Here is a 26,107-nt window from a genome sequence, read left to right as displayed (position 1 = left end):
ATTAAAATAACCTTTTATGAGGAGGAATTCAAAAAAACATTTTATGAAAAAAAAAATGCTCGTTTTAAGCGGGCTTTGCTCATTAAAAGCGACATGATTTTTGTTCCCATAGACCAGCGGTTTGCAACCTTTTTTCCCTTGTGAACCGATTCTAAAATTCCAAAGAAGTTGGCGGACCCCCTATAATAAGTGATAAGTATCTAGCAAAAAGGAAACGCACACACCCAATACAAGTTTGGGAGAAATTTTTGTTGGATGTTGCTCTATAGTTAATAACAAAGCCCAAAATATAAAAATACAAGCATTACTATACACTAAAATGATAACCAGATAATGAATGCCAAAAACAATCAGCAAGTAAATAACTCTGTCATTATGCTTGGTTAAGCTTCAGTCAACTTTGAGAATACTATTAAAATATTTTTTTTAATGTTTTTTAATATCTTTTAATGAGCACCTTATGCTGTCGCAAGCTTTACCCAGGACATGTTTTTTAAGTATTTGTTTTTACACTTCTTGTGGTAATTTTGTGTTCCTAACAATTCTTTCTTTTTCGACAACAAAGCTCATAAATTGTAGCAACAGCCAAGTAATGTGATAGGTAGAAAAAAAATAGCAAAGCCATAGCTCTTTGTCTCACTTAAATGGCAAAGAAATTAGCATCGAAAATTCCTCAAACGTTCGCATATGCTCCATAAAATGATTCCATCAAGTTTAATAGAATTTTCCGAGCAAAAGCCACTGGGAAAACCAAAGCGTTCATAAGCTTTCAACTAAATACATTGTATTCAAGAGTGGAACTTTTTCGTCATGGTTCTCGATTATGTTCAATGAAAATGCTTATGCTTAATTCTTTGCCTTGTAATGACCATGGGCGGATCCAGGGTGGGGGCCATGGCCCCCTTCGAGAAAATTTCAAGAATAGTTAAAATCCCCGTTTTTTGAGCAAAAACGCAAAACATTTCCCTCAATGCATACAAAGTATAACAATAAGGGACACAATGAGAGGGGTCCATTGTCACCCTGAAAAAGTTTCAAAAATAGTTAAAAACCTTTTTTAGAGCTAAAAATTAAAAAAATCTTTATTGTTCCTCGAAGTCTAACATGAATATCAAAACAATGCCGAGGAGTCATAAACACACGCTGATGAAATTTCAAGTAGTTTTTTTAAAACCCTCTTTCCAAGCTTAAATTTTAAAAAAGCGAATCAATTTTTTTTTTGTTCTAAGTGGACCTTCAAAACTCTTCAAACCCTAACCTCACCAAAGATATTCTAAAATGTGCTTTAAAGTCTATAAATTAGAAAAATTTCCAGGGATGGGCCTTTTAATCTCTCCTCCCCTTAAAGTCACCAAAAACCGTCTGAAACAGCCTTTTTAAAGCTACAATATCTGAGGCGTGCTCCAATCCTCTTCTTCTCTACCATTACCAAAGATAATTAGAATGCATCTTTAATTGTAAATTAGAAAAATTTCTCGGTGTGGACTCTCAAATCGCTCCTCCACGTATCATCACGAAAATATCGTATTAAACTGCGTTTTTAGCTCTACAATTGCAAAAAAAACTGCCGGAGAACCCCCGATCCTCCCTCTTCAAAACATTATTGGAGATAATATTTGCGTTTTTAAAGCTTCAATTTCGAAAAATGGGCGGGGTATGGAGTCGCACCCGAGTCCTCAATGTTAAGAAAGACAGTTAAAATGAATTTCTAAGATTACTGATCCGAAAATTTTCCTTAGATGGACCCTCAAATCTCACCTCCCTCTAACATCATCAAAAATCGTCTAAAACTATATTAGAGCTACAATTTCGAAAAATAGACAGGGGAGCGCCACCAAATTTCTTCTCTCCTAACATTACCAGAGATCATCTAAAGTGCGTTTTTAAGACTACAATACCAAAAATTTTCCGGGGGAGAAACCCCGGACCCCCTTTGGTTCATATCGGCATCCTCTTAAATCAGAAGTCCTATATAGTCGCCTCAGTACAAACAGTACTGATTTAAGGAATACCGCTTTGAGGCGATGATATATGCACACGTTTGTTAAGAAAAGAGGGAAATTATTGGGACGGTTACAACCTTTAGGTTGAACTTGTGTCACCTAGTTGAAATTCCTTAAAAAATGCTCTGGTTAAAGGTGCGCTATATTGATATTTGTAACATTCAAAAATTTCCAAAGCATCATTTTTCCGAATGGCCCCCTCCGAGAATTCTGTCTGGATCCGCCCCTGGTAATGACAGACATATTTTTTTTAATGTACAAAGTATGTTAGCAATTACGCAATTTTCATCCATAGAATGTCGAATGTGCGAGGACAATTGAACAAATAACAGAAAAAGAATCAGCTTGAACATAAGACTTCATTTCAAACAAGCTGGTTAAAATTCCGCCATTGCAGTAATATTTTCGTGAACCCCCTTAATACCTCTTACAAACCCCCAGGGGTTCGTGAACCACTGGTTGGGAACCCATGCCATATACTTAACATTATACCAACCAAATCTTTTCAATTTCCTCGCTAAATCTGAGTTCTCATTGAAAGTGCTCGCTATAAGTTCGACTGTATGATCGTCTCACTAATAATTTAATAATGTATGCAAGTTATGTGTATGCAATATATCAAAATGTATAATTACTTTACATAAAAACTGCTCAGGTAAAAATTATGCATCTCCATTTTTTTTTTTTTTTGATTCTTCAACATCAGTGTCTCATAATTTGGATATTGATTATTGTATTCCACTTTGACTTTCAGTAAGTTGAAATTCGAATTTCATTTGCTGCTTCTGAAACGTCGTTTTTGAAATCAAATTCAAAATTTATGTTCATAAGATTCAGAATGAGAAAAATTTGGATTTGTAACTCTTCTTTCGTTTTGCACAATTTCTTTTATGCCGTTATTTTATATAAAACGTACATTATCCTTTAATTGTTTTGAGCAGTCTATAAGGTTACAATTTTTTTTTTTTTTTGTTATGAACATTCGGTGTCGACGAAGAAACTTTTCCAATCATACAAAACAAAATATGTAAATTTTTTTTGCAAAAGTTTTGCTTTCAGGCAAGTTTATTGAGGGTTAAAGTTCTAAAAAGCCGTTTTTCTAATACCGAACTGTGTGAAGAAGTGCTCCTGTTTTTACAATACATAATTTTCTAAATGGGCTGTGCTGTTCCTTTACAATTTGTACATGGATAGATCCCCAAGTTTCCCAACTCCACCTGGACAGCTCCCCTTTTAATTGAGCCCCCCATGAAATAAACTGTAATCTCTCAAGGTCAGTAACGCCTTAAATTACCAGAGCCGAACTATAGCGTGATACTCAACCCTCAACCTGCAGCTCAAAAATATTTCTTTTATTACTAAAATAATAAAATAGTACATAAATGGTTCCTTTCCTCCCCCAAAATGTAGGCAAAAAAAAAAAAAAACACCCTGGATGGACTGATGATTGCAAAGGTAACTTAAATAAGAGAGAGAGAGAGGTCCCCAAAGAGAAATATACACTCAAAGTCAGATTTCAACTTAGCAGAGCCGCATTATATTTGATTGAAAGCAATAACATAATTTGTATTAAGCAATTTTCAGCACTTATTACAGAAACGTTTTTTTTTTTTTTTTGTTCGGGTCTTGGTTGTCATCTGTATGTTGCATGACTTGCATGTTGCAAACTTTCAACCATACCGTTGCATGTGGTATGAAACAATAGTCATTGAAGGTTGAAATTTTGTACCCAATTGTGTTTGTATTTTGTAATTATGTTTGTTGAACTGCATATGTTGTACTTTATCGAACTGACCTTCGGATCCTTACTGCTCAGCTTGCCTGAGCACCTAACACCGATACACTGTGCAAACGGTGGTGATCAGAAGGAGAAAAAATGATAATTTCAAGTCCTTATTATAAGCATCAAGATGTCTTTCTCCAATGCATCACTTAATTCATATCAATTTTTAAATGAATATTTCATGCCATTTAGCAATTGTTGGCAACACAATGCACAGACCTTATGATTCCTTTTTATGACTTTATTGTATGCAATTAAAGAAATTATGGAATTGCAAGAGAGAGTTTTTTTCAGGTTTCAAAAAAAGTTTATTTTTAATTGTTAAAATATATATATATTACAAGTTAACTCAGTGGTCCGAAAGTGAGCATGCTCCCCTTTTATTTTCAACCTTATGTTAGTCATATGGAAATATTTGTTATACACAGTTATCTTGCATAATTAATAGTCATAAACAGCGGCAGAACACCATCCATGTTGCTACACAGCAGGGGTGCCCATCCCCCCCCCAAGTTCAACGGAGCAAAATCTCCCCAAAATGTTTCTCAACCCTCTTTCTCTTTTTTTATTTTTAACTCTTTTTTTATTTTATTCATTTATTTTTAATATTTTTTTCCTGTCGTAGTCAAAGAGTTGAGTCCGAGTCGAGGCTTAATATTCCAAGAGTCTGTCATTTCCCAGAAAGTCTCTGCCAGTGCTTGCAGAGTTGGAGGCTCGGAAATTCCCGTATGTTAACAAATTTTTTTGATGAAATATATAATGTATGTTTTTATTATTTTTTTTACAGCAAATAGTGTGATAGAATAAGATTCTAAACCATTTAGCACCTACATTTGAATAAAGAAAGAAGTTTTTTATGACAAAGGACGGCTGAAAAAAAAAAAACCTACTGCTTGCCACGCAGCAGGTAAGATTTTTAAATATTTCTATTTACTTTAGGACAAATTTCCGGACACAATTGTAATCGATTATGGCAGTGTGGTTAGCTGGTTGTTAAGAAATTTTACAACCACTATCGACTCTGCCCCAAACGATTGCTATTTTCAACAGAGATGATGAAGAAGAAAGATCTGGCGAACGGTGAGTACAACAAATTTATGAAATTCAAAATGCAAGTATCGATTGACCTCCTGGAATGCTAATGGTGTTACAAGATGGAAGACATTTTAAAAGGTAAATTGCATGCACAGTAAAATTCAATTTAATTACATTTTTAAAGTAAGATAAAAAGTATATTTATTGAACAATATCTCACTTAAATGTTTATAAAAGAAAAACATTTTTTTCTAAAGATGTATACATATAAATAGTTCTGTAGCACAAATATACATTTAGAATATTTTATCAAGATTTAGTGTCTCACAGCTCAGCTTTCACTTCTGATGGTTGATCTGCAGCTGTAAATGATATATATTTTTAAAAATTAAAACAGTATATCATTGAAACTATAAGGGTTGCCCAAATGAAAAGTGGACAAGGGCAATAACATCAGAATGAATGAGTCAATTAGAGTGTCACTGCACAAGTATATAAAGGGGGGTATACGGTTTGCATCAAGTGCGTTCAACGGTTAAAACTGTTTACAGAAGAGGAAATTGTACCAAAGGAAAGTCGTGCTATCCATGGATGTGTCCAGATTGGAAAATGCGGTAGTAATGTTAAGGGCGGCACACAACACCAGATCTGCTGAGACCGTGCCAATGAAACAACATGATCACCAATTATTCCATTGCCTTCGTTAATGAAATGAGATCTGAACTAATCAAAAGATTAAAAGACCCGTGAAATCAGTGACGAACTCAACCTGAGTAAAGGAACAGTTCACAGACAATCCTAAACAAATTTTCGGTTGGGAAGTTTTGGAACACCCCCGTTTAGTCCGAACTTGCCAACCTGTGACTTCCACATCTTTGGGCCACTTAAGAGAGCATTACAGGGGAAACGTTTCCATTCAGACGATAAAAGTGATGGAAGCCATGCAGGACTTCCTCAGGAATCAGCCCTGATCTTTCTACAGCTAAGGCATCGACCTGCTGCTGCACGCTGGGACCTGTGCCTCAACACCCATGACGATTTCTTTTGATTTACACTTAAATTATTATTTGTATTCAACTTGTCCATTTTTCATTTGGGCAACCCTTATATATAAGCACAAAAATTAAACAAATATATCTAAGAAAAACTTAAGAAAAAAGTATTCTTATGCCACACATAGAATTTTTTTATTTGCTTTTCTCTGAGAATTACTCGGCTAATGTGTTATAATTTATTACCTGACTACACCAGGAGTGACAGTGGAGTCATCTAAAATTTTTTGAAGACAGTGAAGTTTTCAAAAACTATGAGGAAGCTTCATCATTAAACAGAAGTAACAAAGGAAGACAAACTGAAGTGACTTGACAACTGGTGACCATTTGTTAATATATAAGCTTGAGTTGGCATTAAGTATGATGTCAAAATTGAGATACCAAATACAATGGTAGTTTAGCTAAACTGATGATATTTGGTGAGTTTACTGTAGAACTCAGTGTTCTATCATCAATCTCCAAGCCTCTTCCTTGTATGCATTCACAACAAACTATGGAAGAGTATAGGTACTTATGTCTCTCTTCTAGCTTTATAGAACTTTTGTTTGTGTGTATTTCTTTCTCTCTCTGTTATTTTTACACTTAACTTTCTCGCAGTTATTAAATTATGAGTGCAATTCAAGCACTAAAAATAAACATGGTTGTAACAATAATGATAGAAAATATTTAAAAAAAACAATATTGAAAACTATTTTGTAATTGTAAAAGAACTTTAATTGCATGCAATAAAATAATAAAGTAATGTGACTGTTATGGATGTTGAAAATCGCCAAATGTCGGGAACTATTCAGTTAACAGCTCAATATGTGTTGATTGATCGAGGCAAAAATAATTTGATATGAAAGAGGAAAATGATACTAATTCTGATATTAATTTCTAATAGATTATTAGTGCAAAATATTTCTTGTACAATCGGTTTTTATAATTAAATGAAGTACTGTATTTAAAATAAAATTGTTTTTATGAAAAATATGATAACTAACAAATAAAATCTATACCCTTGTGCAAAAAAAAAAAAAAAAGTTACCACTATTAAAGCTCAAGGATACAAACTGATTGCAACACACATTTCTTGTGTCTACAGGGAATAGTTTTCTTAACACAGAACACATGTTTGGTTTGAATTTTTAAGTATAAGAAATTTTCTGTGATATTCAAATGTGTCTGTAAATTTTTTTAATTGGTACTTTCAGATTTTTTGACATCCCCCAGTCTGTGAAGGACAAGGATGCAATTCACCTTACAATTAACTTGGCTTTCAACACCAACTCAAGGGAGTCTTTATAGATGAAAGTTTCCAGGAGATCTTTTAGGATTATCCGGTGAATTATCTACTTTGATGCAACTTAACATTTGTCCAGTTGTTTAAACAAAATTTAAGTGTCTTTTACATGGGCTATAATTAACTTTTTTCTTTGGTTAAATTTAAAAATAAGTTTTAAAGAGTGTATAAATATAGTAATCAAATTTCCTTGCCTGTTATGAGTACTTTAACAGGTGGTGAAGTTAAAGTTGGAGAAGTTTCATCCCCAGTCATTTCACAAACCCATTCTCCACTGTCTCGTGCCAACTGAGCTCCTTTGATGAGAAGACTGCAATCTCCAGACAACCTGTCACCATTCCAATTATAGTGTGGATAGCGGTCAAGATTGTAGCCTATATTTTTGCCATCTTTTAGCCATAAACAATCTCCTACAGGATTTTCAATGATGCAATCAAGGACAACATCTGAGTTTTCTGTTGCTGTTTGAGCAGTTGGTGGTTTCACAAAAGCTTGTGCTCCTACAAAAAATATGCACATAAAATTGTTATTAAAGTCTCAGAATTAGACGATTGTTAAAATAAATGTATTTTCTATCTGTATAACATTATCATGTGTAATTTTAAAAAGTAAAAAAGCGCTGAGATTTTCAAAAGTACAATGCTTGAAAACTCTGAAGAATTATTTAAAGTTATACTTAATATTATTTATTACGTGTATTAGGATCATAAAAGGATTTTAAGAACATCACTATGACATTTTACCTTCTGATTAAAGGAAGCATTTAAAAATTTAACATGTATTTGGGTCCATATCATATTTTAACTGTACGGCAAAACTATACAAATGCAGCTACCATACAGAGGGGAAAAATATTCACATGCAATACATATACTAGCAGCATTTTAGCGAAATGAGAATTATTTGGAATAACTGTGAACTTAAGTGAAAAGGTTAACATACGAACTGAGATTAGTAAAAAGAAAAATAATACAGCAACTTGTTAGCTATCATTTTCATTTCTTTGTTAAGCATTAATTAAAAATATAGAAGACTTGGAATTACAGTAGGATCTTATTTAACCAACTCTTGTTAATTTGGTTCTCTGGAAAATACAAACCAAATTTACAGGTAATGATGAGTAGGGATGGGCACAGAAATTTTGGAGCCTGTCACAAATGCTTTTATGGACCCCTCCATATTGTTTACCTCTACGTCCCTACATATAATTCACCCTTCATTTTAAAAATCTCGGGGCCCCTTTCAGGCTCAGTCCTGGGCCAACAGGTTTCCCTTCTCCTCCCTTGGATCAGGTGGCCAACAGGTGTTCTTCTGCATGCCAATGATGATGAGTGTAACTTTATGTACGCCAAACATTAGCTTTAACTTTGATTAGAAGTACAGCTCCTGCTTAAAAACAAGATAAATTAAGGTAATCTAACAAGCATCATGGTGTAGAAGCTTCAGCCCAACACCAATACAGCTGATTTACTAAGGATAAAGGTAAAAGGTATTCAAGTAAAACATGTTTCATCTAAACACCACATGTGTTTGAAAGAGAAGACAGAGGATTATTTCTCATTAGGAAAAGATGCAATTAAAAAAAAAATATTTTTAATGTCTTATAAACAATTATAAGTAGTTTTGCTACAAATGCTGCATTTTATCAATAAAAGATTAGTTTGCTTATTTAAGGATTTGTTTTGCTTATTACCTACATTCGGACCTTATTACCTACACCCTACCTTATCCTGAATTACAATTATCCAGATTGCCTTTGGTCTCAGACAGCCCGTGAAAACGAGGTTGTAATGTACTTCAAAAAGAAAATGAAAGTTCCAAGTCAATTTACTATTTGAGTTTGGGACTTATTTCTATTTACAACATGTTTATTTTGGAATAAACTTGCAAAAAATCTTTAAGCACAGGGCCGCCAAACTGAAATTGATCATTAGTACAACCTATAAAATGATATAATTAATTGAAAATTACTACATTATATTCTACAGAGAATTAAAATGTGCATAAAACTTTTATTTAGTTATTGGCCACGCCATGTGGGGTTACATTTCTACCTTGAAAATAAAAGCAATGTCAAGTGACATACGCTCAATTCTCAGGCCAAAATAAAAGAGGCGAAATTGAGCGTAAAATTTTCCAACACAATAATGGGTCAGTCCTCAAAATTCCCCATTACAGTAAGGACATTAGTCAGTAAAAACTGAAATTCAAATTAGAACATTAGTTCCTGAAAGAATGAGGATAACAGTTCTGAAATAAAGTTAAGGCTTCCTTTAAAAATACCTATTCCTACCCAGGGTTCATACACTTTTGGTTAAAAAAAGTTCCCTGACTTTTCCAGGTTTTCCAGGTTGTTTTTTAGAAAATTCCAGGTTACTCGCTTCATTCAAAATTTAAGTTTAAATAGTAATATTTTCAAAATAATTAAAATTGTTTAAAGTAGCGATGCAGAACTGAAACTTCTCCCCTTAGATTTAAAAAAAAAAACTTGTTTTTTTTTTTCGTTTGTTTTCTCTGTCAAAATTTTAAGTTTTTTTTAAACATTTTGTTCAAAATTGTTTTAATTTGCTTACTATTTGTTGAAAACAGAGTACTTTCAACTTATTTTAGCGTTTCTTTGATGTCACGCGTAATATTATAGCGTTTTGCTGTAGTCCTGCAGCAACCTTTTAGCATCCGCTTTTGGTTTACAATACTTTTTATTTTCTTATAAGTAGGTTACACGAAACATATTGAGCAAAATGCAATGCTAAATTTCAGTATAAATATGATTAACTTGTTGCATCAATCGGCATACCATGTAATGCATAGTAACAAAAATCAACATCCGCCAATCATAGGCTAATGCCAATAATCTTTTTTTTTTTTTTTTCACATATTAAAGGACGCTTACATTAAAATTTCAAACTTTCTTTTCCAGAAAGTAATAGTCAATTTTCAAAAATTCATAACTTTTTGCACATTTAATGTTATTTTCAATATTACACATTGATATAAACATCCAATTCTGTTTCCGGAAGTTTAAGTCTACTTCCATTGTGCAAACGATCAAATATGGCGACAAAGTGAAAAATTTAAAATAATAAGTAGATTTTTGGATTTGTAGTATAAAAGTAGTAATAAATAATTAATAATCCTTAAAAAACTACAATAAAAGCAAAATAGTCAGTATTTAGCATATAAGAGTATAAATCAATTAAAACAAAAAAAAATGTTATGAAGATTAAATTTTGCATTTTTCCAGAAAATAATTACAAATTATCCGGAAAAAAGGGCACAATTTGTGTTGTTTTCAATAGTTTGCATTGCAATTAACATCCAATGCCGTTTTCGGGAACTTAGGCACTTGAAAAAGTCTTGTGTACTTCCATCTTGGGAATGACCAAATATGGCGGCTATGCCCAGAAATAAGAAATAACTTTTTTTTAATTTGTTGCATGAAGACAATTAAAAAATAATAAATCTTCATGATAATACAATTCATTGAAAAGTTTTTATCACATTTGCGTCCGAGGCAGTGAGGATAAGATTAAGTTTTAAGAACAAAATTTTTCATTTCTCAAGAAAATTATTTTAAATAATAATAGAAAAACAATTTGCAGGCCATTTTTTGTTGTTTTCATCAGTTTTCAATTAAAGAAAACATCCAATTCTGCTTTGTTTTTAGAAACTTAGGCATTTTTGGATCGTATCTACTTCCATCTTGTGAATGACCAAAGATGGCGACTACGTTTCACACGTAGCTGAAATGATTTTCCGATCAAAAAAAAAAAAAAAAAAGATTTTCCCCGATCGACCCTCCCATCTACAGGTTGTGCTTCCGAAGCAGTAAATTGTCTTCTCTCCTGTTGAGTTTGTGCATAATTGCTGTTCACCATTTTTTTTCCCTTGAGAACTACTGAGAGCCAAAAATGGCGGCTGCTGAAGATTTTTTGGGTCGCTACTTTTTTCATTGCTTTAAAATTGTTACAATCTTTTTTAAATACATCGATAAAAATGAAGATTAGGTCTTATAAAACGAAATCCCCTGGGAAAAAATTGGGAAAAGAAAAATTTTGGGGACACATTTGGAAAATTCCTTGACATTTTTGACTAAGTCATTTTCCCTGATAATTCCAAGTTTTCCCGGAGCGTACGAACCCTGAACCGAACAGAATGTTGTGGCAACCCATCTAAAACTTTAGGCAGTAGAAAGAAATGCGTTCCCCTCACTGACTCTATGTAAGAAAATCTTCGCTTTTTTGGCGCATTTTTCGTTGTGAAAAAAAAAACGTTCATTTTTCGATTGCAGTTTTTAAGTGCCAGCGTCGGTTTAGATAAAAATTTACAATTTTTTTCGTGAAATCACAATAAAAACGAAGACTAGATCTCATAGTACTTAATTCCTTGGGAAAAAAAATTTTTGGAGGACAAAATTTGAAAACTCCCTGACTTTTCCCTGACATTTTTGACAGTGTCATTTTCCCTGACAATTCCCGGTTTTCCCGGAATTCCCGGAGCGTACGAACCCTGCTACCAAATATTATGCCTCTCACTGCATAGGCTATTTCAATTTCTACTTTGTTCAGGGTGGCGACAGATCAGGGAAATCAGGGAAAAGTCAGGGAACTTTATTAATCAGGGAAAAATCAGGGAAATATCAGGGAATTTTGAAAAAATAACAAAAAATCAGGAAAAATTGATTTTATGAAGAAAAAAAATTTTTTTTTTTCTTTGCTTTACAAAATTAAGTATCCTAATTTCCTATGCATTTTCCGCCAATTATCTGTTCAAAAAAAAAAAAAAAAAAAATGTAAAATTAATGAGGTGCGATTATACACTGCCGCATATTTGTACATCTTTTTTCCTCAACGTCAAAGTATTGAATCTTACTTATTAACCACAGGATGAACTTATTAAGATTGCTTCTGTGTCTGTTAGGTTGTTATTTTACCTAGCTTGAAATTTCCTTTCACGCTTTCAATGCTACGTAAAATAAACAACCATACAGGCAAAGAGGAAGCCTTCATTAATGCCTTAGCTCCGTTGCCTTTATTCCATTGTCTCGAAGTAATTAAGTACTGTAATGACGATTTCAAGAAGAAATCTTTGGTTTTTGAATTAATACTATAAAAGCTTAAAAGTTATTACTTCTTTGGATTTTTAATTTAATTGCTAAAATAGAACTTTCAATTAAAAAAAACTTTGTTTTTTGCCGTTATACTATTTGTTGTCACCGCAGATTATAAAGGTTTTCTTTTCTTCAGACTTAAGTAATTTTTTAATTTTATAACCAAGTTGTATTCTTTTATATATTTTGATATTAACTAATTGCTTTTTTTTTCTTGCATTCAAAGTTGTTTGTTACAAAAGCAATGTAAGATATTTTTTTTCGTTACATACTGAAACCATTTGAAATAGAGTTAACTTGTAAACTTAAGTAAATATTTTTATTTTTTTATTGTTAAAATGCTATATTCATTCATTAAAACCTATATTCTTGATTAGAGAAAAGCTCCTTATGAATGGATTTCAAATGGTTTCATCTGTTTTGCATAAATATGTCAATTAGTTCGATAAGAATAACTACATTACTTCTATTCTTTCACTATTACTTGTTATTCTTGCAACAATTATTATACTGTTTGAAAACTTAGTTCAAAATAATTTCAATTACTTTTTAGTTCTATCATAAATACACATATGTTTTTAACAGTAATTTTAATAGTTTCTTAAATTTCTTATGCTAAGTGGTTTCTGGAAGTAAAGTTTTTTTTTTGAATTTTTTATAACCTTTCCATGTATAAAAATTTAATATACTGTTTTGTTGGTTTTTCTTTCCTTCCAAAAAAATTGTCTTGTTTTTTTAACCATTTCATTAAAAAAGTAGCATCTTTTTAAAATCTTTTTATATCTTTAGTTCAACAACTTTACACAATTTAAAACGTTTAAAATACTGCATTTAATACAAACATACAATGGATTTCAAGTAGAGCAAAGAAAGAAAACCATTATCATTGGTAACGTAAATCAGGGAAATTTGGTGAACTTAATCAGGGAAATCAGGGAAAAGTCAGGGAACTTTTTTTCACAGTTTCTGTCGCCACTCTGTTGTTCTTCAGCATAAAAGGAACTGAGATCGCCTGAATCAAGTTTAGAATTTTATCTTGAATAAATAAAGAGAAAATAGCTACAATTCTTATTTAAATAAAGAACAGTCAGCAGACCCTTGAAGGATTCATTAAAAGAAAGTCTACAGTTACCAAATAAAGAAAATCCCCCCCCCCCCCACCCTGTCCTTGCTAAAAAAAAACCTCATTAGCAGAAGAACAAATCAATAAAACCCAAATTTAACGAGGACAACGATTCATAAATTAAGACAATGACTCCCCTGGTAAAAATATCCATCAGAGAGTAAGGACAGCAGTCCTTCAAAAATTCCAACTAGAATAAAAACAATAGTCCCCAAATGCCTCTTATATTGGAAAAAGAAAAACCTCCCTAAAAATCCCCATTAAAACAGCAAAATACAGTTGTGAAATAACCGCAACATTTGTATAAAAAATTCTGGACGTGGGAAACAGTTCTAAGAAACCCTAATCAAAAAGAGGAAAAAATTTATAATAGCACCAACTAACCTAAAAACCTCATTAGAATTAAAACAACAGCACGAAAAAATCCCCTTTCAAATACAGATAATATTCCCAAACAGTTCCGATTGGAAAAAAAGACGCCAGTCCCTCCGAATTCACCTCAGCATCAACAGTTTCTTAAATAACCTAAAATCAGTAATGAAAACTTACATCATAAATTTCAAAATAATATTTTTGGAGTTTACCTTTAGGCTGCACAACAAACAAATTAATAAATAATAAGTAGTGAAAAAATAATCATCACACAAAATTTTTAAAATTTCCCATCAAAGATAGAGCCTAAAAATAGCTAAAGAATTTGATATGTTTACACAGAACTAAATATGAAAATAGCATGGCCTGTATTAATATAGATTGATGCTATAAAAAATCAAAATCTTGCACTGACGATTTTAAATGTTCAATTTAAAATCAAGTTTCACTTGCTTGTAACTCTTTCAAAATGCTTATGACTCCTTTTTTGGTTAATTTAGGCCGTTGAGCTACAGATATTTTTTACAGTAACTCCAATGACATAAAAATCAAGACGATGGAACAATTCTTTTGAGTAGAAAGAGCCATTTCATACCATTTTTGGGTCCTAAAGTTAAAATTGCAACAGTTTTGGTACTTCTTTAATGTTATCCCACTTATGTCCCAGATTGAAGTTGAAAAACTCAGGGAAGAAAAAATTGGTTAAAAAAAAAAAGAGAGAGAGAGAGGGGGGAAAAAAGGGAGAAAATTTAGAACATTTATAATGAGCATGATGCAAGTGGAAAAATAATTCTCTCTTTCAAACAATTTTTATAAAAAGATTTGGGGGGAGGGGGGTTAAAAAGCACAGTAAGGGCAAAAATATTGTATTATTTTAGTTTAGTAGGTTTTTTATTGTATACAGTTTAAGAAATTATCAGAAGAAGGACAAACGTGTACCAGATGACAAAAGATTGCTGCACAACTACTCACAATGTGCCAAAATTCAATATGCCTATTCTGCCTTGGACAGGTAAAAGGCAGTATAGGCAGAAATGACATTTCCAGACATTTGAAGAAACCTGTTTTGTATTCAATACTAACAACAGGGAAATGTTGGAATTAGAAATTTTTTTCTCACTTTTTTTCAGCAGAAACCAAATAATCAACTTGTACAATAAAGCTAACATACAATATATGACAAAATGCAAAAAAAAGTTAAAAATGAAAAATTTACAGTCACTGTTCTTTACTACAGTATTGTTTACATGCACAGGCAAAATGGATAAAAATGAGTTTACATATTTCATTTGAAAACATGATAATATGCAAAACGTTCAAAATCTGTACATAGTACAGAATAACAGTACGGTTGGCAGCTCTGAAACTGATATAATTTGAATTATTTTCTGTACTGCTACTTTGACAAATATAGCTGCATATAACTGATTTAACAAAGTGACAATTTACTTTTCATCAGATTGAAGTGCATTTTTATTGGTTCATTTTGTCTATAATGTTTCTTGTATGAAAATGAAATTTCTTTCATTTTCGCATGGTTGGTATAATTCAAAATGGCTGATTATATTATGAAAAACTAAATGTTTCTTTGCTTTGAAACACAAAAATTATAATAATCTAAAAAAGTAAAGGAAAATAACCTAATAAAACTGATAGATAACTGAAAGATAAAAATTAACAACCCCCCCCACCCCATTTTTATCTTTCTTTACAATTATCTATAAAGTAACAAGCAAAATACAAATCTGTTAAAAGCATTAATCATATGTTTTAAACTTTAAAGTCATGATTTATAGTATTAAATATTTTTACCTATTTTAACTGGAGCAACAGTATTAGATACAACACTTAAAAGAAAATCTTGCAATATTTGAAGGTTTTGGGTATCAGCAACTTTATCTCCAGAACAGTTCAAAAGAGAGGTATTTAGCCAAGAACTCTGCAGCTATAAAAAGAGAAAAATAATTTAGCACCAGAAAGAAAAGGAAAACTTTTTGTGAATTTACTATAAATTATATTTTGAACTAGTTATGTGTTCAACTAGTAAAGTGCTCAAATATGAGACAGGAATAATCGAACTTTTATTATTTTGATTAAAATAAAAAACATGATAAATAACTTAATAGAAAATAAATAGCTGATGAAAATATTTAAACCTTTCAGTGGTCATCTTTAATTGTCTTTATTGAAATGTGGCTGTCATTTAAAAGTTTACTGAAGCAAGAAAACAGTCACATGAGCTAAATATAGAAACATAAAAAAAACAACAACAACAACGTTTTATTGCACAAAACTTGCAGACTACTGCATATACAAGTTTTACAGCTTTACAAAGAACGCCTTTTCAACGCAAAAGCATATGGATCAAAAGGCATTTGACAAAAGCAACAAGGTAGAAAAGCAAATTAAAATGTAAAAATGGCAGATTAACCGAAAACCAATAAGAAAATTATAAACCAATAAAGGAACCAATAAAAATGCTTACAATGAGCAAAATCTTTCTCACAGGTATGAAACCTACACAAAAGAAAGAGTTCACAATTTCTTGATGCAAGGTTTAGCCACTAAACCAAAAACACAACAGACAATTTCAGTACCCGTGAACTGCGAGAAAAGAAGGGCAGAATGAAAGAAAAAGCTTTGGGAAATGAACGAAACATGAAATTTCTGAAAAATAAAAATAGAGACAAATAGAAGAAAGTAAAAAATTGCCAACTACATTACAAAAATGAAAACAAGAAATGGGAAAAATATGCAAGATATGTAAAAAAAGAGTGGGGGGGGGGAATAAATAAATAAATAAAATAAATAAAAAATAGGAGCCCAAGAGCAGAATTGAATAGTTTTGAGGTTGTGAACTAAGTTCAATTCCTCAAAATATGGAAAGATTCCCAAAAATCATCAGATCTTGATTTTTTCAAAATTTTAGCCTTTGCTCATTTTTGAAGTTTTTTTTCTTGTATTCTGCCTTTTCTATTTTCTTGCAGTTTACGGTTAGTGAAATTGTCTGTAGCGTTTTAGCGGCTAAACTTTCCACCAATTGAAGTCTTTCTTGCGTAGGTTTTATACCTGTGAGAAAGCTTTTGCTCATTGTTTACAATTACTATTGTGTTGTTACTACCGGTTCCTTATCAGTTTATAATTTTCTCATTAGTGTTTGGTTAATCAACTAATTTCACTTTTTAAACTACTTGCTTCTTTGCCTCATTGCTTTTGTCCAATCTCTTTTCATCCATAAGTTTACAATTTTTGCATTGAAAAAAAACATTCCATGTAACGTAGGGCACTGAAAGACACATGTGTTGGAATTATAGAACAGCTACCCCTATATAGCTCTTCTATACTTCCAAACTTAGCCAGGTCATCAACTAAACTAAATGCATATTTTTTCTAGATGGGAGAGAGTGTGTGGGTTACATAACAAAAGGTGTTATTTGAAGGGCTAGGGGGAAGAACGATCAAAGTCCATTTTTATAAAAAACTCTGGTTAACCTATGGGAACCCTAGATTATTACAGACAGTATTCAAGGGAAATATTATTCAGGCAAGAATCATCATAGTGAGTGAGTTTTAACAGGGAAGATTGAGGCTAACTTGGAAATGATTCGAGATTTCAAGCTCAAAAACGTAATGAGGGAAATTTGAGCATGGTGGACTATGATCATTCTTCCCCGTGGCCCTTCATTTGTTAATCACTCTCTGTGACTAATATTAAATAATGCATCATTTATTCAATGTTCATTTAACATTTATTTCAATAGAGAAAATGAAAACACAACTGGTTCTTTAGAAATTGAGTACATTTCGTGGATTGTTGGGAGGAGATGTTTAATTGTACTAATTGTAAAAGAGGATGAATTATTATCTTCAAAGGACATGAATTAGTATAGAACCGTTTTCATACTGCATACTTAAGCGTTAGGTGTTTTCATTAAACTTCATCAACAAGTAATATTTACAATCCAACAAACAGGAACCTTTCTCCACATTATAATTCATCATTTTAAAAAGTAAACACATGAAGTTTCATTAATAATGTTTGGATTTAATATTTTCAACTAACAAGCGGATGGCCGAATTATATATGATGTAAATTTTGTTGAAACATGAACTGCAAAAGGTACAAAATAAAAGTAATTTATGCAATGCAGAATATTCACATGAATTTTATCGATTTTTTTTACTTTCAAAAACAATTTCAAATTATAGGTCTGTATTTGTGAGAGCACTATTGTGGCATTGATAAGTTCAGGTATTGTTCTGTTTGGGGATTTGGTTTTAGACAAGAAAAACCCAGAAAATGGTTCGCAAAAAAAGGTCGACTCTGAAGGCACTTTTTAAAAATTTAAAGAAACTTAAATCATATCACCCCTTTCCCGAACTGAGGCCTTGTTCTCGTTGTGGGTTGCAATCTGCCAATAATCCCCTCTTTGAAAAAAGTTCAACTGAAGGAAAAAAAATCAAAAAAAGACAATATCCAGATGCAAAAACAGAAAAGGCAAGTATAATGAAGACCAAGTGCTTTTATTTCAAATTTCAATTTTCTCTGTCTGTTGATAGTTCCGTTTTTACATTTTTTTTGCTGGTTATTTATTCATTTCCTTCAGTAAAGATTTATTTTCAAGAGGAAGGTGGTCTCTGCAGCTAATCAAATTATATTACATATAAGAACAATTGTGAAAATTTTCGAGAAGAACCAAAAGAAATCACACTAGTGTATTTTTAGAAGAAAAACAAAAAAGGCTCGGAACATAACTCATGTTCCGACTCCCCGTGCATCTCGCACGGTAGTCTGACTCTTGTCAGCAGAAAGTGTGTTATACTTTTTAAGCAAACAGAAATTAAATTAAATCAAAATAAAGATAAACATTTTCAAAGAAAATTAAAAATAAGAAACCAAAAGAATACTCAAAAATCTCTGCAGTTGGTCTTCTTCCGAGCTGCCTTCCCCCGCAGCCATTCCTCAGCTTTTCCTTTTTCAATCTCTCCAGTCTCCTCTCCCATCCTTATCTTTACCTGGCCCGTCACCTGTGTCCGTTCCAATTTTTACATTTTTAAATTAGTATTTAATTGTCCCTAACTGAAATTCCCAATTACAGCGTGACAGGCCAGTAACCAAACAAATCCCACCATCACATGATGCCAAGCCAGAGAACTAAATTCGAATGTCTCTGATTGGTGCAACGTCTCACGTGACCTCACCAATCAGAGACATTCGAATTTAGTTCTCTGGCTTGGCATCATGTGATGGTGGGATTTGTTTGGTTACTGGCCTGTCACGCTGTAATTGGGAATTTCAGTTAGGGAGAATTAAATACTAATTTAAAAATGTAAAAATTGGAACGGACACAGGTGACGGGCCAGGTAAAGATAAGGATGGGAGAGGAGACTGGAGAGATTGAAAAAGGAAAAGCTGAGGAATGGCTGCGGGGGAAGGCGGCTCGGAAGAAGACCAACTGCAGAGATTTTTGAGTATTCTTTTGGTTTCTTATTTTTAATTTTCTTTGAAAATGTTTATCTTTATTTTGATTTAATTTAATTTCTGTTTGCTTAAAAAGTATAACACACTTTCTGCTGACAAGAGTCAGACTACCGTGCGAGATGCACGGGGAGTCGGAACATGAGTTATGTTCCGAGCCTTTTTTGTTTTTCTTCTAAAAATACACTAGTGTGATTTCTTTTGGTTCTTCTCGAAAATTTTCACAATTGTTCTTATATGTAATATAATTTGATTAGCTGCAGAGACCACCTTCCTCTTGAAAATAAATCTTTACTGAAGGAAATGAATAAATAACCAGCAAAAAAAATGTAAAAACGGAACTATCAACAGACAGAGAAAATTGAAATTTGAAATAAAAGCACTTGGTCTTCATTATACTTGCCTTTTCTGTTTTTGCATCTGGATATTGTCTTTTTTTGATTTTTTTTTCCTTCAGTTGAACTTTTTTCAAAGAGGGGATTATTGGCAGATTGCAACCCACAACGAGAACAAGGCCTCAGTTCGGGAAAGGGGTGATATGATTTAAGTTTCTTTAAATTTTTAAAAAGTGCCTTCAGAGTCGACCTTTTTTTGCGAACCATTTTCTGGGTTTTTCTTGTCTAAAACCAAATCCCCAAACAGAACAATACCTGAACTTATCAATGCCACAACTTGGTGCCGTGACCAGGATCGCCACAGAGAACAGCACTCTGAGTGAAGAACTGCTGGTGAAAGGTCTCTCCTCTTCACACATTGTGAAAGAAGGAGAAGACGCAGGGAAAATGCACACTGTGATAGAAACTCTATCACAACTATAACAAAATATAAAAACAAGTGAGCTGAGAATGACACAAATTTGGATGGAAGCAAAGTGGGAGCTTTTGACAGTTTTAACAGTAAAAATATTTGTGTAATTGGAAATGAAGCAACTTACTGTTGTAACATTAATAACACCAAATGCTGGCAACTTGTTCGGAACACCAAGCAGAGTTTCTAACTCATCCATAACCTAAGAAGAAATACATTACATAAAAAATTGAAATGATTCTGAATGCTTAAAATCATAGAAAAGTTTTTATTCAATGAAAATACAAATAAAATAGATTGAATTAGATAACTTTATTTTGCTTGGAGTCAAAAGCATCAACATATGATTGATGATTAACATTTAAAAACTCTACACTATCTGCAATTGCTGACTTTGTTTAAAAATATTACAAACATTGAAATTGTTGTTTAGCAAGAAATAATGTATGGGGGGGGGGGACTTTTGGAAAAGTGGAAGTAGTGGTGTTCCCATAGGGTATACTCCATATACGCCTTATCTTCTCAAACATTTTTTAGACAGATAGCGTATACCCTCAAGCTTCAAAAATTTTCATATAATGACATATTACGTATGTGATCCGATACACATATTGTGTGTAATGGATTACGGGGAGTATACTTCAGAAAAATAGATGGGAACATCGTTGAATGGAAGACTTGCTATCAAAAACGTGCCAACTTAATACACAATTTAAATACCACTACTTCTTCTTGAAAGAAAAGTGCTTCAATAAAAACTTACATCTAAGTTCTTTACAGTGGCGGATCTACAGACGATTGGGGCGATCACCCTTCCCAAAAGGTTTGTAAATTCGAAAAAGGTCAGGGAAAAGTCACCAAACTCCCCCCCCCCACCTAGCATATCACAAAAAATTGCCTACAACTGTATTTTTACGACTAATTCCAAAAATTTTCCGGGGGAGAGTCCTTCAACCCCCTCTCTCCAATGCAATTGAAGATCGTCAAAATTTTGAGTTTTTGGAGCTACAATTTCGAAAAAAATCACCGGAATCAAAAACTTTTTCAAAAATGTTAATGAGGGCCTTCAATTACATTTTTAGAACTTCAATCCCGAAAAAATTCCTGGGGAGAGCCCCTGATTTCGAGTTTTTCCCCTAACATCAATAAAGATCCACTAACATTAGGTCTTTGAAGCTCCTGAAACCAGAGTTGGGCAAATTTTAATTGCATTGACAATTAAAGATTAACAATTGATTAATTGATAAATGTAACCACAACAACTAACAATTGATCAATTGTAATTGTGGAAAATTACAATTAACAATTAATTGATTGTTAATTGTAGTTTACTACAGTTAACAATTAATTAATTGTTAGTTGTAGTTTACTACAGTTAACAATTAATTAATTGTTAATTGTAGTTTACTACAATTATCAATTGTTCTGTGAATTTTAATTAAAACTAACTCATAAAAAAAATTACTGGTCTTGTACAATATATTCTACAGACGACAGGTCTACATGAGATGTGGACTTTAAACGGATACCATATTACTATGTAACTATTTAAATACACGTTAGCAACAAATAAAATATCAATAAAATATCAGTAACTTTCAGTAAATTATCGCCCAATAACCAGGGCTAAAGCAGAAATATATGAAATACTCGAGTTGAACCGAACCATTGCTTTGGTCACTCGTCTGGTCTGCGCTAATTCTATATTAGCTACCAGTTTGTTTGGCACTCTTGGCTTCCTTAAGACGTTTTCCATCTCCAGCTCAGTCACTTTCCTATGCCGGGCTGATGGGTGCTAATAAGCACGAAACTGCAGTTCTCGGCTGGAAATGACTGAGCTGGCGGTGTATTTCATGTGTCAGTAACTTTATTACGAGCAATAAATTATTTACTGCAGCATATGACTTTTCTCAAAAAATCTTATGGCACCAGCAAAATAGCCTCAAAAAAGGTATATTTCAATTAAAAATTTAAAAAAAAATTTCTGTACGAGTAAAAGTTCGAAGAATATCTGAGGGAAATTACAGAAATGCATCTTAATTACACAATTTAAAGAAAAAAAAAATTAAACAGAGCGGTTCTGAGATCTTACGTCCCCTGTTATGTCCTTCTTTCTGATTTCCCCTGTTACAGGTTAAACTATAAAACAATGATTTGCACAATTTTAAAACACTTAGCTAAAACACAAACATTTACGTGTGGAAAAAACTTGCCAAGACGAGAATAGTTCACGCGGCGAGCGAGCAATCAACACTGAACGAAAATACGAATTTGAATAATACTTTGAACTCTGTACGCTGCGCTGTACCTATTGATACATTAAGTTAATTGTTAGTTTTAAATGTTTTGTAAAACAATTTAAAAAATTAATTGCAATTATTTTTATTGTGAAAAGCGATTAACGTACATTAATCTAATTAAATTAATTGTGAAGTACAATTAATAGTTTAATTGCAATTGATTTAATTGCAATTACTTTTTTAATCAATCAACAAGGCAATCGAAAAATTAATTGATTAATGCCCAACACTGCCTGAAACCATCTCTTCCCATAACGTTAGAAAAGATGACCAGACATCCCATTTCAAGGCTCCAATTTCGAACAATTTCCGATGGAAAGTTTCAAATACCGTTCCTTCCCCCTACGTCACAAACAATGGCTTACAACTGCGTTTTCAGGACTACAATTTCGAAAATTTTCCACTGAGGAGCCTCCATGCCCTTCTTTCCTCATCATTCAAAGATCCTCTACAATAACATTTCTGGAATTTCTACATCGAAGAGTTTCTGGGGAAAAGTTCTGAACCCTATGTTTTCTGCTATGTCATCAAAGAATGCCTACAATTGCATTTTTAGGACTTTAATTCCGAAATTTTTCCTGAGGAAAGCCCCTGAACCCTCTGGTTTTTAGCATCACTACAGCCATCTAAAATTGCATTTTTGAAGCTCTAATATCAAAAAACGATTGGGGAGATTTTCTGAATCTCATCCTTTCCCTTCTCGAAAAAAGATTGCAAACAAGAGTGTTTCCGAAAATATACCCTTAAATTTCAAAAAAATTACAAAGAGAGACCTCCAAATCTCCCTTCCTCTTATTAACCACTAAATAGTCTAAAATGCGTTCCTGACAAAAATTTTCAGGGGTGAGCCTGTAAACACTCCTACTTATGGGCGAACATTAAACAACTCAATCAACAAAGAAATCCATAACTATCTTCAAATTTTATTTAAAAATACAATTTTAGTATTGCATTATGTTCGGTATCTTTCTCTTCATTATGTTGTTTGGTACTTTTCTTTCTGCAACCTTTCTTTTATAAGGAAAAAAGTTCAGTTGAGGCCCTGAATGGCTACTGAAAATATTTCCTGAGTGCTCAAATGAATCAAAAGTTGAGAAAGGTTTAATTTAGAAATAGATCCAGAATATTAGTAGATTTGTTTTTTTCAATTTTTTATTCTGATGTGTGTGTGGTACTCGAAACATTTAAAACTTTCATTCAAACTCTTTGAAGAATACACAATATTCGGGGGAGGGGAAAAACATGCTTCAGTTCTCACTTTTATTTTCATTAGACACTCCCTCTCCCCCCCCCCCCTTTTAATGTATTACTCAATCGCCCCTCCCAACAAGAAGGTCCGGATCTGCCACTGGTTCTGTAAGGGATTTTCAGTCTTGTGCGAGCATAAAAGATGGATCTCATATGCCTGATAAACCAGGACCAATGCATTTGCAGCCTTCTGCCTGATTACGAGACATTATAGTATGTATAGATTTTATAGGATTTTCATCTTTATCCTACATGTCAGTATAAGTTAAGGTCTATGTCTTACAGGATAATGTTAGAAAACCTTTTGTCACACTAGATCAATTCTACTGGTAACTGATTGACATTTTAGAAGCAAAACGATATGTATTTTGTAATATTCAACGCTAAATATACAATGTAAAACAATCTTTTCCTGTGGATTATTGCATTTTTTAGGCTGAATTCAATGGTATAATCAAGTTTTCAAAACACATTTAGGACGAGTTAAAAAAAAATATTAAAAGCATGGTAACTGACATACTACTTTTTGAAATGTCAGTCAACTACCATGTTTTTAATAAATATCTAAATATAATCCAAAATGTATTTCGTGAATTCAATTGTATTATTAAATTCAGCTTAAAAAGTACAGTCTTCCAAGGCAAAAGATCGTTTGCGTAATATATATTTTTCGTTGTGTATTACAAAATACAGCTTCATTACACAGTAGCTTTTCCTATTTGACGATAAACTGTTTGTATTAACAACCAAATTTACACAGCAATGATCAGCCCCAATTCGAAATGAAAGCTCTTGGTCAATTTGATGAAAATACAGCAACCCCTCATTACATTGTGCCTCGAAATATCGCTCATTTGAAGTTTTCCTGCTTAGTTGTCTAAAGAAAAACTAAATATAGATAACACAATGTTTAAATTTGAGACCTCTAAAGTAAAAATTTTGCGTTTCTCACAAAAAGTGTTTATTTTTTCTTTTTTCTAAAATAAATGAACAAAACTGGTGCTTTCTACTCATCTGAAAACATAAAACAGTTTTCATTCATTTTGATATCTTCCTTTAAGATATCAAAATAGCTTTCATATCTTAAAAGAACAATTTTAAAATCATGTTCTTTTGTACTTAGAATAAGAAAGTCTTCATAATGAAATTTTTTTCAGATACAAACAGCATTTATTCGTACATGTAATGAATAGGCACTTTTTTACGACCTTAGTTAAATCCCAGTTTCTGATACATTGTGTCTTTTATTATCTAGGTTGTCTTTTGTTATCTAGGTCAGCTGTGCCACTGCCTAGGGCAGCAGACTTTAGGGGCGGCAAATTTTACAATGGCAAAATGTAAGGAAACAAAAAGAAAGAAAAAAAAAAGAAAAACTAAAATTTGTTCCTCAGTTTTTTTTTTTTTTTTGTTGCTGCTCAAATTGCAGCAGTGAGAGTTATGCTCAATGATTTAAAAAAATATATGTACAGGATATTGCAGAACTAATCGCACATACTATAAAAGGTGATAGACTTTGACAAAACAAACAACTTTCACAATGCAATGTGGGGTCGGGATGCAAACGGTGGGATCGCAAGAGGGCGCTTTCTCTGAAGTAGGTAAATCATCTTTCACAAGAGCCCATCATCTGTACGCTATTCCTTTCCAGAGTTGCAGCACTATTTGAATTCAGACGAGCTAGATATACTCTTCATTTATGGGTTTAGGGGCGTGCAGAGAAATTTTGGGGTCACAAATGACTTTTACAGGCCCCCTTCCATACTGTTTACCCCCTATATTTCAAATATCATTTTAAAAACATTGGGCCCCCTTCAGGCTCCGGTCCAACAAGGTATCCCTTCTCATCCCCCTTTGCACATCCCTGTAGGGGTGTGCAAATGGTAACGCTAGAGAAGCGGTAAGACTTCACCACATGCGTTTACCGAACAGGGTGCTACCCAAACAGAGAATATTTTAAACATTTACACACCACACAAATCTCGGAGACAGGTTCATTTTTCTGTGAAAGACAAGATAGAGATCAATCGACGAACCACGAGAATGACATATCGAGTTGAGACAATTCTGGATGCAGTGGACAACTAACTTGAACGCATCAACAGCTTGGGAGAAAGGGATCCACTATCGGTCGGTATGGCGCATTCTGTGGCATGGGGCGCACGCACGAGGAGAAGGTTACTCTCCCTATTTCCAGCAGGTCTAGACCTTACAGACAACTTGTTTTCAACAACCTCTAGCAGTTGGTGAAAAGTTTCTTTGTTGTCATATTGTTTTTCTTGGTTTCTTTTGTATTCTCTATTTTTGCGAAGCAAGCACCATCTCGTGGCCTACCGTTTACTTTCCGACACCACATTCCATAGTGAAAATTGCTTGTGTAGGCAAGGTTTATGGACCATTAGTTTCGCAACACCCTGTATATAATTAAAAGGAGGTAGGGGCCATGCTGAATAATAGTTAATCAGACCGTACTTTTCCATCAAAGGTACGGAACTGGGGGTACAATTGAATAAAGG

The 26,107-nt window shown here is 32.9% G+C and overlaps 1 protein-coding gene across 1 annotated transcript in view; it reads right to left on the bottom strand.

The window, feature by feature from the left end:
- Nucleotides 1-4,183: 4,183 nt before the first annotated feature.
- Nucleotides 4,184-26,107, bottom strand: part of LOC129227628 (calsequestrin-1-like) — a 75,435-nt gene continuing 53,511 nt past the window's right edge. The window contains 4 exon segments of the mRNA XM_054862217.1: nucleotides 4,184-5,183; nucleotides 7,350-7,655; nucleotides 15,573-15,705; nucleotides 20,174-20,248. Of these exon segments, the coding sequence (XP_054718192.1) occupies nucleotides 5,146-5,183; nucleotides 7,350-7,655; nucleotides 15,573-15,705; nucleotides 20,174-20,248 (552 nt within the window). The 3' untranslated portion in view covers nucleotides 4,184-5,145.

This window comes from Uloborus diversus, chromosome 8 (assembly GCF_026930045.1).
Source record: "Uloborus diversus isolate 005 chromosome 8, Udiv.v.3.1, whole genome shotgun sequence".
In the NCBI taxonomy this organism is placed as follows: Eukaryota; Metazoa; Arthropoda; class Arachnida; order Araneae; family Uloboridae; genus Uloborus; species Uloborus diversus.
The sequence above is the reverse complement of the archived record's forward strand: the minus strand, read 5'-3'. Positions and strand labels throughout refer to the sequence as shown.